Here is a 15,905-nt window from a genome sequence, read left to right as displayed (position 1 = left end):
GACCCTTCGGGAAGCAGCTGCAGCGTTAACCTTCATCCTGCTCTGCTTCTCCCAGCCCAGTCCCCGCTCCCATCTAAGGACTCTCCCCCATTAAGGGGTTTTTAGCCAATTAACCACCTTAACTCCCCCCACCACCGGCGGCCGGTTCGAATCCCGCTCCGGCGGCGCCCGCCCAGACATCCCGCCGTGCCGCGGCATCCTCGGAGCGCCGTTCTTAGAGAGTCATTAGCGGGGAGTCATTAGCGGAGGGTCATTAGAGGAGGGTAATTAGCGGGGAGCGGGGGCGGGGTCTCCCCGGGCGGTGGGCGGGGTTTCGGAGGCCACGCCCCCCGCGCGCGCGGAGCGGAAGTGCCGGAGTTGCCGCCCGGCGCCGCCGCCGAGCGCGGGCGAAAGTTGCGCTCCGGGAGCGCGGCGGGGGCGGCGGGACCGCGCTCCCTCCTCAGCCCCGGCTCCTCGGCCCCATCCCGCTGCTCAGCCCGCTCCCGGCAGCCGCTCCGATGCGGCGGAAGCAGAAGCGGCTGCTGCAGGCGGTGGGGCTGGCGCTGGCCGCCCTCGTCTTCTTGCCCAATGTGGGGCTCTGGTCCCTGTACCGCGAGCGGCAGCTGGAGGGCGGCGGCGCGGCCGGCGGGGACGGGGCGGCCGCTGCGGGGGCAGCGGTCGGTGAGGCGCCGGTGAGTGGGGGGGCTGAGCTGCCCCGAGTGTGCAGGGGAGAGCGGTGGCAGCCGCTGGGTGAGGGTCGGGGGGTTCCCGTGACAGCCGCCGGGTGAGGGTCGGGGGGTTCCCGTGACAGCCGCTGGGTGAGGGTCGGGGGGAGCGGTGGCAGCCGCTGGGTGAGGGTCGGGGGGGAGCGGTGGCAGCCGCTGGGTGAGGGTCGGGGGGGTTCCCGTGGCAGCCGCTGGGTGAGGGTCGGGGGGGAGCGGTGGCAGCCGCTGGGTGAGGGTCGGGGGGGTTCCCGTGGCAGCCGCTGGGTGAGGGTCGGGGGGGTTCCCGTGGCAGCCGCTGGGTGAGGGTCGGGGGGGTTCCCGTGGCAGCCGCTGGGTGAGGGTCGGGGGGGTTCCCGTGGCAGCCGCTGGGTGAGGGTCGGGGGGGAGCGGTGGCAGCCGCTGGGTGAGGGTCGGGGGGGTTCCCGTGGCAGCCGCTGGGTGAGGGTCGGGGGGGTTCCCGTGGCAGCCGCTGGGTGAGGGTCGGGGGGAGCGGTGGCAGCCGCTGGGTGAGGGTCGGGGGGAGCGGTGGCAGCCGCTGGGTGAGGGTCGGGGGGAGCGGTGGCAGCCGCTGGGTGAGGGTCGGGGGGTTCCCGTGGCAGCCGCTGGGTGAGGGTCGGGGGGGTTCCCGTGGCAGCCGCTGGGTGAGGGTCGGGGGGGTTCCCGTGGCAGCCGCTGGGTGAGGGTCGGAGGGTTCCCGTGACAGCCGCCGGGTGAGGGTCGGGGGGTCTCCCCTGTCGCACGGGGCGTGTGCGGGGCTGGGTGCGACCCCCTCCCCGTCACAGAGGGGGCCGAGAAGCGGCAGCCGCCCCCATAAGAGGAGGGGGCAAGGGAGGGAGGCCGGGTGGGCTCCCGGCTGGGAAGGAGATGTTTTATGTCTCCTGTGCCCGCGTTGGAGGGGGAGCGCGAGTACTTCCTCGGCAATTCACGGGTGCGGGGACGGGAGGGTCTCCTTGCCTTTTTTTGGCTGAGCGTGGTAAGGAAATAAAGCAAGGTCTTTGCTTGTTGCGCCAGGGAGCGAAGAAGGGGAGCTCGTCCCATCCGTGCACGGAGAGAACGGCAGCTCTGTTTCCCTAGGGAGTGCCTCCGTGCCATTTCTCTTCACCTGCCTTGCAAGGGCGTGGGGCGCAAACATCACCTGTTACTCTGCGTCCCTGCAGAGCTCAGGGCCAGGGCTAGCAGCGAGTACCAGGTGGAGCTGGAGGATTATGTCAGCGATGCTCCTTTGGGAAAAGAGAATAACTCTTCCTGAGAGGCAGAGGATGCCTGCCGGATACGTGGCCTGAGGATGTTGCAACACATGGCTGCATTCCTTTCTTGTGCCACTGGTGTAGTAGTGAATTTAACATCCAGACCTGTGTAGTGAGTGAGTGAGGATGGCTGGATCAGCTAAATTAGACGATTGGAAGCACAGTTTAGCTGCACTTACTTTTGGCTGTGTAATTGCTTTGTCCCCTTCTGGGTTTAGCTTTGTGCCATTAAGAATGATTGGGACTTGAAAGCTTGAAATGTCATTGTGTAACTATCAGTTCAGCTGCCACTCTAAAAGGCTCTGCTTGTTCAAAACCACTTAAAACTCTTAGTTGTCTAAATCTTTCCCTCCTTGGAGACTTCCTGCTGTAACTGCACCGTAAAGGTGGAGAAACCTGCTGTGACAATTTCTGCTCTGAGGGAGAGAAGGCTCTCAAAAAGCTGTACTCAAACTGGGGCTGAGCTCTTCTTTCCCCAAGAAATGCTTTTTCAAATCAAGCTTTTCAGTGTAAGTCTGGATAAAACCATGCTTGTGTCCCATGCTACTGGGGAAAGGGCTGTTGCCTGTCATAAAACATACATTTGCAGCAAATCCTTAAACCTGTGCAGAAGCCCTTTTGATATGATCACACAGTGATCATTACATGCCTGGAGTTCCTGATGTTAGTGCCTTATGCTTGTATTTCTGTGAGATGCAGGGAATCTATTTTGCATGACTGCATGGTGAAAATCAAGCTCTGCTCCATAACTCCATGTGGCATGGTGTTAGGGCAGAATGAAGACCTCTGTAAAATCATGTGTCCTCCAGAGATAACAAGGAGAAAGTTGCTAATTATTCTTTAAGAGGCTTCAAAGTGACAAGTTGACTTGAACGGTTGTGGTCTTCCAAAATTGTCCTTGTAGGCTTTGGGTGGGTGTAAGCCAGGCAGTATCTCTCTGCTGATTTCAGTGTCCTTGCAGTGTTCTCAGTGTTTAGGTATCCTGAGCTGCCCGTGTTGTACACAATGCCTGCTCCATTTTTCTTTGTGTCTCTGTAAAGTATGGCAGCTGTCAGTGAATTGAGATCTGCTTTTGTTTTGATGGTGTGTGGAGCTGGGCAGAAAACGCCTGTGCAGCTCGCAGGAAAATTCGCAGTAAAACCTCTGCACTTGTGTAAATCAGAGTTGCTGGGTTTTAGGTTGAAGGCTTCATCTTCCAGTCTAATTAATGTGGAGTTATGGGCTGCAGGGGGTCTGTGAGTGAAGATGTATTTGTGTCATGTGCTTATTTTTTGAATGATTTGGCCCTGCAATGATAGCTCCAGTTGCATTGAGCAAGGAAAAACATAGCCTAAAGGACAGCAGGCTGTCTTGGTAAAAATAATTTCAGATGAAGCAGAATAAAAACAACTCGAATGTGATTTTGTTTTTCTGTTTATTTGTGTGGGTTTGTTTTACTGTTGTCATAGAGGTATCTGCCAGCTGATTGCAGAGAGTTTTTTGGGCATCCTCACAATCAATGGTTCCAGCCTCTCTTCCTTGGTCCCAACAAGCATTCATGGGTTTTGTACTTAATAATCAACTTCCAGCTTGTAAATGAATATGCTGTTTGTCTGCTTGTTCCCGATGCCGTTTGAAAGAGCTGACTTCTTAATACAAAAACTCCAGATGATAGGAGAGAATATAATGAAAAAATATATTCAGAGCAGTCAGAAAAGATTTTCTTCTGTTTCTGGCTTTAATTTGCCTTTTTGTGCAGGCTAATCTTTGAATTGAGGACATTTCCTATGTACTTCAGAATTGAGCTTTTCAATGAAATCTCTGTCCAGGCTCATTCTTTCTCTTTAAATGGTGTCTGCTGTTTCAGTCGGTAGTTTTATCCCTCAGAGTAACAGCAGAAGGGGGAAGAAGGTTTTAAGAAACAGCTGAATTAAAGCTATAAAACAATCCTTAGAACCTTGGCATGATGCTAAAATTTTGAAGTTTGAAACCATCCAGGAGTTTTTGTTGTCAATATGTGCTGCATGTTACCTTCAGTAACATGGTAATATACATCACTAAAGGTGATTTGGCTTTATTTAATCTTTCTAGTGCCTAAAACAAATGTGTCAGAAAATTAAGCAATCAGAAACGATGTAAATATATTCTAGGAAAGATTATTCTAAATGGTTTCTGCGGAAGTGCCTAGGCAGCTAATTGCTTCTGTATTTACATGTTCAGGGGAAACATTATGGTGGCTGAAAATAGTGTCTTGCTTTAATAAGGAGGGTGAAGTTTCTGCTCTTTGCTTCTGCCTTTGGGTTTGCTCTTTTGCAGCTCTGTGGGTGCTTCCTGCTCCACGGAGGAGAGTTGGAGAGAAGTCATCAAGGTCTTGGCCTCAAGGTCGTGCTGCAGATCTCCATAGAAAAGCTGAAGCTTTGAGTTAGTCCTCATTTAACTGCTGTGTGCTCAGAAGTGGCCTCTGTCGCTCTGTACAGTGGCTCGGCAGAGATGATCTGGGATGTCCTTTTTTCCTGGGGTGTGTAACAGGTCTGGCTTCAAATAGGGATGGTGGCATCGTGGTACTGAAGTGTTTCTGCTGACAGCTTAGAAGCTGCTTTCACTTCATGACTGTACTGTTTGCTCACCACTACGTGTGTCTCGGTGTGCTCACGGAATGCAGATTGACTTTTCTGTAGATTCATCTTTTTCTTTTTTTAACAACTATTCAATAAGTAAAAACATACGATCTGTGGGTGTGGGGGTAGGAAGAAGCAAAAGGAATGCAGCTATTCCTTTTGTCTCTTGGATCTCTGCTGTCTGCCTCAGAGGCTGCTGAGCATCCTCAGCCGAAATGTTTAATTGATGTGGATGTAGCTTTGCAGTGTGTGAACCCTGGATGAGTTAGGCTGTGGGCTGGTGGTTTATGCTTGGGCTAATGCAAGTATTTATGTGGCTTCCAATGCTCTGCAGAGCTACTGCTCTGCACTTCTGTGTTCAGGCTGGAGATGTGCACTCTGTGTGAAACCTGCTGTTCTGGGAATGTGGCATTTGAGCTCGGAGAGATACTAAGCTTGAAGGTTTTTCTTTGAATTGCTGGCTAAAAGCACTGTAGCAAATTAGCTGCCTTTCGTAGCAGCGCGTTTTTATCTGATATGATGAATGCTTTATGGAGTCACCCTGTAGCTTGTTGTAGCAGTAATTTGTGCTCTATAAATTAACTCGGGAGCATGATGGAAGTGTATAAATCACATCGGTGATTGTGTGGTGCCCTCTGCTGCCGGCTGGCTAGAGTGATGTGGGGTACACCCTCCTGCTGCTTCCTTGGCAATAGGAAACCAACTGCAAACCTGGGATTGAAAAATGGCTTGGGAGGATGCTGCTGTTGGAAAGTTTGGGGCGATAAACTTTGGCTTCAGAGTCATTGAGCCTAAAGTTTGCAGCCAGCATGGCTGAAAATGCAGCCCTGGTGATGATCTGAGAGGGGAGCTATGCTCTGCCTTCCAGGCTGCCATTGCTTGTGTCCTTCTCAGCTGGGGAAGGGGACAGGCTTTGCTCTTCTGGCCTGGGGGCAGCTGTGAGGTTGTCAAGGTTTGTCACCATCATGGTGTGGTTGGCAAAAAAACTAATAAGGAAGAGGATGTTTGTTAAAAAACAGGGTCAGGGCTGAGGAGGAGAGGAAAGGGGCTTGGGCGAAATTAGAGGAAAACCTTTTCTGCTCTCTGCCAGCCAGAAGGGAATTGGACAACCAGCCCGCTGTATTTGACAGGCAGAGTCCTCTGGCAGGTGGACTGGTCGTGTCCTAGACCTTGCTGCTGCTCCTGTTGGGGCCTGGCTCTCTGCAGACCTCCTGGGCACTGCTGTGGTGGCAGCTGTGTTTGCCAGCACTCATCAGCTGATGTAAAGGGAGACTTTGAAAAGCTTATTTTTGTAAGTATAGTGTAAAACAATTGGCATCAAAGGACTGGAGTGCAAGTGCTACAGCTGAACAAGCCTGTTTTAATTTAAGAGTGACTGGTTGAATGTGGGCTGCTCTGAAGTTTATCATTTCAGTGAGTGCACTTGTAAAATGAGCAGGGCTTCCTGGGCTAGGTAAGCATGTCCTGTACTTGTGATTGGCAAAGAGAGCTGAAGTGAAGGTGAAGTTTCTAAACCATCTCACAGCTGTAAAGTGCAAAGTAAAATTTGAAAATACATTTATAAAGAAACTGGAGTTTTCAGTGGCCTTTACTCAAGGTCTCATTGTGGTAATCACCATTGTAATGGCAGCACAGAGTTGAATGAACAAATGGGCTGTATTGTAGGTCTCCTATGCTGTGTGAAAATAAAAGGTTTATTATGCTTTTTTATTCTTCATCCCCAAGCAGGTCCTTCTGTTATTGGAAAAGTTTTTCTGTTTCACTGTTCAAACGTGCTCCATATGCACTTAATTGCTGCAACAGTGACCTTTCTTCATGGAAGGAAGATTTCTACTGCAAAACTTTTTGACTCCTGGCACCTGGACTATGCTTTAGTTCACTGGTGAAAACCATAATCATGTGGTGATCTCCAGAGCTGTGTGTTTTTCCTGAAAGAATATGAATCAAATTGCAAGAGACAACTGATCTAAGAGCAACCACAGTTATAAATCTCCTGGCAGATAAATGCCAGGTATTTAACTTTAGAGGATTGAAAAACTAACGGGAAGTTACTTATTACCAGTGAGGAGAGTTGGTGAAATTAGGCAGAAAACTGCTATCAATCAGACTTTGTTATATAGTGCCACCTTCCACTAGCTGTTTGAATACAGCTACAGGCATCACTGGGAAAAGATAAAGAACTGCAGTTTACCTTCCTGTCACTCTGTATTTGCTTCCTTGTGGAGCCAGCTGTAACCCTGCTTACTTTATGTAGGAACAGACCCTGTCTAACTCTGAGGAAATTGTATCCAGGTGTTAAAACAACTCTGCATGCTGCTCCTGTTTGTTTGCAGCCTTTTCCTGCAGCAGGTGAAGGCAGGCAGCCTTCAGCTTCCTTCTGGGAAGTACAGAGCTGGTAGGAGGGATTCCGCTGTATGCTGGAAATATCAGTAGAAGAAAAATTGTGCTGCTGGAATTTGTTTTGATTCTTCATGAAAGCAGCCATTTCCACCTGTGAGCTTGTTATCCCGTGGGTTTTAGTGGAGCTGCCAGTGGTAGGTTTTATGGAGTGCACCTCAGCCAGAGTGCAGCGAGTTCCCTGGTACTTCAGCACTGTGTAAAAGCTGCTGTGATATCTGCCATCAGGACACTCTCTTTCTCTAGTGTCCATCCTGTTTCATGCTTCCATCCTGTTAAATCTGGGGAGTAACCTGAGTTAACAGTGCTTCTGTTTAATAGTAACATGAATAATGCACAATTCTGTGTACACTCGGGGAGAGAGGTGGCTGCAGTGATTTTTGTGCATATGAAATTTTTTATTAGTAATAGGTGTCCTCAAGTCAAGTGACCTGAGTGTGTGTGTGTAGATTTTTCTTCTGGATTACATTGTCTAGAAAACTGGAAAGGCTGAATGGATTAAAAACTGTCTGCTGTGATGGCAAACAGACATTAATGATTATTTTAATAATCACTCATTTAAGTATTATTTATATGTTGCTTCAATCAGTCTGAGCTAGATTGGGAATGGTTACTTTCTGTTAATTTAATTTGCTCTCTGTACTTATTCTGAAATCAAATTTCTGTCTGACATTTGCACTTTGTCTAAACTTGATCTGTCCCTGAACAGAAAGATTTTGGTCAGTCCTAGACCAGGCTGGTCACTTGCATATTCCTTCTAGATGCAGCTTGGCCTGGGATTCCTCTGCTTCTAGAGACTTGTATAAATGACATTCTATCTTGCCTTCAGGCCCCAGATTGTTTGCAGAACCAAAAGCTGTCAGTGGAGATTTTTAGCGGTTCAGGGGTAGTGTGAATCTGTTTATCATGTTTCACAGACTCCTGAACAAATTCTGGTGCCTGAGTCACTTTCAGGAGTATAACAGTGTGATGCTTAATTTCCAAATCCAGGGATAATAGCTCCCACTTTCTAATTTTAAAAATCCATGTTCTGCTTTCAGACTGCCTTTTGTCTTCGTGGAAAAAACTTAAATATTGTCTGTTATCTCTTGAAGAGCCTGCTTGTGGTTTTCCCTTCAGGTCATGACTTCTTACAGCTCAGGGAGCCAGTAAGAGCTACTGGTCCTGCTTTACTCCACATGAAGCCTGGCCTCTCAGCCGCAATGATATCTTTTCTATCGGTGTAACCAACACCCCTGGTGGTATTTCCTGCATTTGTGTTATCCTGCGTGGGTGATGGATAGGCAACAAGGAGTGGAGTGTTTATCTACACAGCTTTGTTAAGAATATAAGTAGTAGTGGATATCAAATTATGGCTGACTTGTCAGACTCTGCCTCTTTTGTTAGATTTACAGGGTCTGGCAAACGATTGGAGAAAGCTACAGATCAGTAAATCAATATGAGTACAAAGAGTTGCCAGGCAGCCCTCCTTTTCAAATGCCTGGTTAGAAGAGTAACTTTTACTGTGTCTGAGATCTGCTGGCAGCTCTGCACCCCCTAAAGTACAACATATGGGTTGTTTGACACGTCTCCTTATTGTTCCTTGTGTAAACTTGATAAAGCTTTAACTTGCAGCTTCAAAGAAAGGAGGTCCACCATTTTTTTGGTCCTTAAATTTGCTTTTCTTTTTAAATAATTACCTCTCTTCTCTGGCCTTTTGCAGTTCCTCCATTTTCTCTAATCTTAGCTCTGGGTTATAAGAGAGCTCCCCAGAGTATATATCTATAATTAAAGCTTTTAAACCACAGTTAAAGTGGAGCATCAGCGGCGCTCTGGTGCAACCACTATCCAAGGGAGAAACTTGCTTCAGTAGAAAAGTTGTTGATTTAATTGCAACCAAAGTCTCTCCTATCCCACTCATGGAGTTTCCTCTGATACTACTTCATGCCTTCCTGCTTTGCTAAGTTTTCTTTCTGAATCTGATGACCATTAATGGCACATCTTCTGTAGCTCACAAGAATAAAAAGGTTTTATTTAGTCCGCCTGTCATTTTCTGGAAACACAGGCTGCCAGCTACTGCAAATCATGTCCCTCACGAGTACATTCAGAGGCCTGGAGGGTTTAAAATGGAAACCCTGTTTTAATGAGCAGACTCGTGTAACTCATGTGGATATTTTGATTCTTTCCTTGGCCAGAAATAGAAAGCAAAGGGAAGGAGGACAGAGTCTACCAAGGCTTGAGTGTGTTGTGCTTCCCGGCTTGGTGGAGAAGCTCACCCTTAATGTCACCAGATAAAATGGCTATATTTTCCAGCCTCAAATTCTTATTAATTTTCCAGCTTTGATAGCTTTTTCCCTCTCAATTAGCACACATAGCAGAAAGCAACTTCTAAAAAATGTCTTTCAGAACAGTGAGTGCTGACATCCTTCCCTGTTAGGCTGAGAATTGCTTCTGCCCAGAGGTAACTAATTTCTGATCAAAGCATCTCCCCTTGCTACTAATGTGTATTTTTCATGTGCATGCCATCTGTAGCTGATCTGGCAGTGACCTGACACCTTTCCCTGATGGAGCTTTCAGAAAGAACTTGTCCTGTTCTTTGTGGTTGCAGATCACAAGGCAACTGCTAAAGTGAAGCTTCCAAAAGTCAGAATATTTTTTAAAATACACAGAAAATGCAGCTGCTTACTGAAACAATGACCAGCAAAGGGGTTAAATTTCAAACAAAAAGAACTCGTGTCTTAAACTTGGATGCCTGTAAATGAAGCCTGTCTTCCTGCTGTAGAGCTATTTGGTCATAAAAAGATTCACAGAACAACAGTAAATCAGTCTGTCTCCTGCAAGAATTTAAATTTTCTGGATGCATGAAATGTTTTTGTTTGAATACTCTCCCTTTCAAAAAATCTGATTAGACTGGCATTTTGTCTTTGTTAGTCAAGGTCTTGTGATGTTTTGTGACTTTACCAGATCTTATCTGTAAACACTGTCAGCTGTCCCTCCTCCACACAGAGCTGCCTTGCTTCAGCCCTCCTGAACAACTGGGGTTTTTTTAAAAGCTTAAGTTGCTATGAAAAGTTCTGCTCTGTTTGATCCCTAAAGCCTGAAATCCTTTGCTTGCAGCTCTGTGTGCAAGCTAAGGTGACTTTTCAAAGGAAAGTCATTTTGTTCTCTATCTGGATATGATTATTCAGAAGATCTAATATTTTAATCCCTATCGTAGCCAGTCTTGTTTTTTTTCTCAGTGGAAGATCACATAGGCTTGTTTTTCTATAAGTTGCCTTTACTTGTGTTCAGATTCATTTGGGAGGTTACTATTACCTAGTTGATCAGTCTGGGAAGGAAACAATTTTTCTCCATGATGGCAAAGAACTAGATTTTTCTTTCTTGAGCTTCCCCAATGCTTCCCAGCCTTCAGATGAAGTCCAAAGAAGAAATGTTCACAGGGACTAGTAAGGATGAGCTGTTTCTTAATAAATAAAACAGGTGAAACAGTTTGAGTGTTCTTAACACTTAGACTAAAGTTTTCAAAGATGTCTTAGAGTATGATGTTCCTTTGAAAAATAAGAGTCTTATTGACTTTGATCTAGGGTATGGTATAAAAATAACCACAACCAGTACTGGCATCCCATAAGATTTTTTTGTTTGTTTGTTTTCTGGGGGTTTTTATAATCTTTTTAAAAGACTAAGAAGCTCCTTCACTTCTGCTCAGACTGACTTTAATCTTAACTCTGCTTCCTTGGAAGCGGCTCTCTTTAGAGACTGTAATTTCAGCTCAGATAAATACAAGCAAAATATATTCCATCACTGAAGAAAATCAGAACCCCAAAAACTAGATAAATACAGACATAATGATGTTGTAAAAGGCTCTCATTGGGCAAGTAAGTAATTTTCTTTAACATTACAGAAGGTCACTGAAATTTAGCCTGTCAGTCCATGTTAGCCACTGTGTAACAGGCTTATTCAGGGTCTCAAAAAGAAGTGAACCCTGTAATTATCTTCTGTCTTCTCATTTATCTCCCAGGTGGCCTGTTGCCAGTGTTTTATGTGTGATAGCCAAGTAAGAAGGAATAACTCTTTTCTTCACTCCTGTGCATGTTGGTTTTGCTGATCCACCAAATACTCTCTGGGCTGCCACTTCCCTTTGATTCTCAGTCTGTGGCTTACTGTGTCAGAAATACTTCAAACTCCTATGGATATCTTGCTGTTGCGTGCTTCCTAATTTTTTTATGTGTGTGACTGTTTTGGAAACTGATTCAAGGCACTAATTTAGCTTAGGAAAAAAAGTCTCCCTTCAGAAAACCAGCATCTGCTCACAGGTCTTATTCGCAGCAGTGAAGAAGTTATATTGGTACAGTTAAAGTGTTTGGAGTGAGATTTCTCAAGATTATTTTGCTTGCTTGGTACTGAGGGCATGGAGGTAAACTGCAAAAATATCTGCAAAGTATTAGAGGACCTGGGATTTTAATGTAGAAACTGGCAGAATTGTATCTGATTAGGTGTCTGGAGAGCAGAGAACTATCCAGGTTATCATTGTTGCTGTCGCAGCTGATTTTTGGAAAGGTGATTCTTGACCCATTGTGCCCCAGGCTGTGTCTGATCTTTGGATGTGAATTGTGTGCTCTGCTGATGAGGATATGGAAGGTGGGAAAAGTCTTATCTGCAACATGTGAAGGTCCTACTTGTGTTGTCCTTGATTTTGACTGCTGCAGAGAATCTGTGTATAAAAGATAACAAATTTTCGTTTATTGTACTGTCATATTTTCTGCAAATAGGAACTTGGACCTGCTGATTACAGAAAAAGAGTCCTTGGCAAAGCAATTGCAAACTAACAAGTGTCTTGAACCTCAGTCTGTACCAACATGATTTTACGTGCATCTTGGCCAAATCTGTTATCAGCATAAACTAATACTGGTCACTCTGGGTGAAAGGCCTGAACTGTGGAAACAACTGATGGCTTGTGGCTTTTCAGGTGCTGATATTTTTATAATAAGAGGCTGCTCCTGGTAGAAATGCATCTGAGAAGCCATGAATTATCATGAATACGTGAGCAGAGAGCAATGGCATTGCTGATAAATTAGCTGGGAATTGTCAGTTGTGTAGAAGAACTCAAATATTGGTTTAACCTGAAAATGTGAAATTAAATAGAAAAGAACAGATTTTCTCTCTGGATACTTGAAAACAATAGCAAGTCATGTGATAACTTGTTTTAGAAATTATTTCTAGAGGGTATGAGTTTTCAAGCCTAATGCAGTGAAGTCTATTTTTATAGTCCTTGAAAACAAAACCTGACAGACCATATTTGCCAGCACTTATATTGCTCTGGTGACAGTGCTTCTTTTTAGAGCATGCCAGAGGAAATACTCTGTGCTGGAGCATATGTCAGTGATTAGTGGGACCAGTGCTGCAGGATGAAGTGGAAGAAACATGGTTGTGTGAAGAAAAAGCTGAATGGACAGAATGTGAGAAATGTAGCGGTTTATGGGTCGGGTTTAGGGTAGGAATGGAAAATAGCTATTTTTAGGGATATCTGTATGTATCTGACATGCTGTCTTCCAAATCATTGAGGTTTAACTGAGAGGATAACTGCTGTCTTTCTCTGTGTGTTCCCCTTAATTTCTTCCTCATGTAGAGAATGGTTTTCCCTTTGAATTGATCACTGTATTATGCAGGTGTTTCATAATGCAGATATTTGTATGCTCAGGGTGAACTGAAAACTTCAGGAAGTCAAAGACTTTGGTGCCCAACCATTTTGTGAATTTGTGGATTTAAGGCAGAGGATGATCCTCAGAAACCAGCTGAGTCCTTCCAGAGCTGACATCCTGGGCCCAGAATTCTTACCAGTCAAGCCCGTGAGGTGTGTGCTCATGTTTGGGTTTGGGGTGGCATTTGTCACCTCCTTCTCCCCCAGGGCTGTCCTTGGCATTGACCACCCTGTGCAGGATGCTGAGGTCAGAGCACAGCTCTCAGCCCAAGTCCTGCACAAGCCATCTGGGACTCTGGGTGCTTGTGTTCAAAGTCCTGGGGTGCAGGGAAGAGGATGGAGCCCTGCTGCCCTTCTCAGGGATCACTGACAGCTCTTCCTCAAGAGCTGCAGGGCAGGAGCTGCATCCTCAGCTGACTTTGCCTCCCTTCTTTGACCATATAAAATAACAAATATCCGTGTTCTTTGCGTGCAGACAGGCACAAGTGATTCATGTGCAATATAGAGGCACCACTGTACATAAGCCATGCACCAAAACCTGGGAAATCAGGTGAAAAGCCTGTCATACCCAGTTGTTTTAATGTGATCCTGAAAGTGCCCACAGACCTCACTCAAGGACACAGACCCCACTGTGGCAAACACAAAGCTGCAAGTTGTGCAGCCTTGTGATTTTTCAAGTTTCTTGTATATTTAGCCCTTGACATCATAGGTTAGTCATCAGTCAAGTGCTGTAAAAATGTTCTGCTGCTTCACCCTGTTTTTCCTATCTTGTCACTTATATTGGAGTGCTCCAAAATGTTTGCTATTCAACATAAATGGGAATAAAATGGAAATGCTCTGTTCTCTTTATCACAATTGATGCCTGTACTTGAACTTTGCCAGTATTTGTTTATGAAAACTGCTTGTTTTCCCCTCTGAAATGTTTTTGTCAGAGCAGCTCAATACAACTTGTATTAGGGGAAGTCAGAAGAGGCTGGAGAATCCCTGAAAACCAGGAAAAGGATAGATTAGACTGCTACATAGAATGACCCAGCTGGTATCAAAATTAGACTGCTGCTGCAATGTGGACATTTGGCTATTAATATTCAAAGAAATAATGCAAGAAGCCAAGCAATATTTAATTAAATGCAAGTTATAAAATAACTGTCTTGAGCTCACTACACTTGTGATTTACATTAGATTTCTTTTTGCAGATTTTTCCCTCATATTTAAGTGTTTTTAAAGCTGTTTTCAGTCTGGTTTTTTTGCTACCCTGGAAAGTTCTTGCTTTTGAATAACTCTTGAGATAATTGGAAAAACAGAACTAAATTATTTGGGCCCTTTAGGGAAAAGTGAAGGCTTCATGAGATTTGATTTGTATTTCTATAGCACACAGGAGGCCTAGTCAGAAATCTGCAAGGAGAAAGTAAAACACCCAAAGGCAGGCTGCTTCACATAAAGTAACCCAAACTGAAAGTATATATTTATTTTCCTTCCCTGAAGTTGCTCTGTAGAAAATACATTAAAAATTGGATTGTTTGCTGGTACTTGTACCAAAAAAAGGAGTTTTTCAGCAGTGTAATAATTGGATTTTGTACTGTGTCACCAGTACTGCATGGAGTTCTGAAAGGGACATTTGGGTTTTCACTGGTGACTGAATCCAGTGTTTAAAGACCTTGGTGTTTTCAGTCTGATGTGTGGTGTCTCTCAGTTCTGTAATTGCTTCATACTTGAATCTACTGGCTCAGGCATGAGATTTATGGATCCAGTTTCTTCTTCCTTAGTTTGTCAGAGCTGTGAAAGGAACTAACTTTGAAAACTCGATTATAGTTAATCTTTGTTTTCTTACAGCTCTTAAGGATCTAAACATTTAAGAGGAGCACCAGTTTACCTCACTTGGGAGTCACAGCTTCACAATGACAGGGTGTCTTGAGCAAAATGTTTTCAAGCTCATGGAAGCTGTGTTTGTTGATTTTTTAGATAGGAGTTTTTTCTCTTCTGCTGGAGGGTGTTGAAAGCTGTGGCTCTTGAAGTGTTGTGATGTTACTGTGGACTTGTTCATCATCTGCAGTGATTTTTACTCTGGAGGTGGAAGAGAATACCAAAGGAAATTTCCTTCCATCCTGCTTAAGAACTTTGTCAATTTGACATGAATGAGTTTGGGTTTGTGCTCAGTGCTGCTGGATTACGCAGTTGGGATTCTGTTCTGGCTTCCTAAACGAGAGCAGCATGTAACACATCGCCATTCTGTGTGTGCAGCCTGCTCTGGTTCTGTGCTGTGTGCCATCAGCAAGAAGGGTCAGGATTTAAATAATGAGATCAGATCATGCACCTGGGTCTTGTTTGAAATCACAGGGTAAAAAGCCTCTAAAACCTCTCAGCAGCTCCTCAAAAGAGGAGACTGGTTGGCAGACAAGACCCTGAAAACTGATTGGTTTTCATGTACTCTTAAAATTTAATGAAATGTAATCTACGGTTTTAATTGCATGTCTGGGTTTACGCATTTAATGTTGACTTTAGCAATTCTGCTTAGTATCTAATGAGGCTGAACTGTTTGTGTAACAGTGAACCTCCTTCAAAAGATCTTAAGATTAAGAAATACTTAAAAAGCAGGGAGGGAGAGACGGCAGTTGCGAAGATATCACCTAGTTTCTTGAAGCTTCTTGAGTTTTAAGTGTCCTTTGTGGTTCAAAGTAATCTTGGCTTCAGTTTGTTATGAAAATTTCCTCCTTCCTGGTCTGCAGAGTGGCTTGGGAGATCCATGGCGAGTGTGTAAGAGATTGCTGTGATCTGCAGCCACAACAGTGGAAGCATCAAGCAGGCTCTTTAGCAAACGTAGTGCAGAACAGCTTTCCAGAGGGATGCTAGAAACATCCATTTCTTCATCTGCTCCTCAGGCAGCATCCTAATCCCAAACCCAGCAGACAGAGTGGGCTGCAATGGGCAAACACTTGGCACTAACTCTAGGAAAGCTGATGGGCTGTGAACTAGAAGCTGGCATCCCGTGGATCTGACACAGTGCTTGACATAACTCTTAATCTGTGTTAATGGAATTTCCTGAGCAGCCTTAGTTCTTTCACTGTCAGCAAAGGCAGATGTTTCAAGTCTGTGGGGTTGAATATTTGCTCCCAAGGTTCCCACCCAGCTCCAAGGTGGGAACTGCATTCTGGCTCAGCAGCTCAGTGTGCAGCTGATGCAGAAGGTGGTTGCAGCACTCTGGGGTGGTGATTATGTGTCCTCTCTTGCTTTCATGTGTCAGAATAGCTCTGGTTTCTCTCCTGGTCTGCACCTTGAAAGGAATGTA

General features: G+C 45.4%; 1 protein-coding gene across 2 annotated transcripts in view; it reads left to right on the top strand.

Moving 5' to 3' along the window:
- The first annotated feature begins 241 nt into the window (after positions 1-241).
- GALNT10 (polypeptide N-acetylgalactosaminyltransferase 10) overlaps positions 242-15,905 on the top strand; it is an 81,929-nt gene continuing 66,265 nt past the window's right edge. Inside the window, exon 1 of one of the 2 annotated variants that reach the window (XM_086851268.1) lies at positions 242-263. Coding sequence is in view for 1 of the 2 variants with exons in the window: in XM_086851267.1 (XP_086707393.1) it covers positions 498-671 (174 nt within the window). In the remaining variant the exon portion in view is untranslated. Of the gene's footprint in view, positions 264-314; positions 672-15,905 lie in introns of those variants that run through there. The other variant, XM_086851267.1, reaches the window with a different exon arrangement.

This window comes from Cyanistes caeruleus, chromosome 15 (assembly GCF_971803275.1).
Source record: "Cyanistes caeruleus chromosome 15, bCyaCae1.hap1.1, whole genome shotgun sequence".
Lineage (NCBI taxonomy): Eukaryota > Metazoa > Chordata > Aves > Passeriformes > Paridae > Cyanistes > Cyanistes caeruleus.
This window is presented reverse-complemented; position numbering and strand designations above follow the sequence as displayed.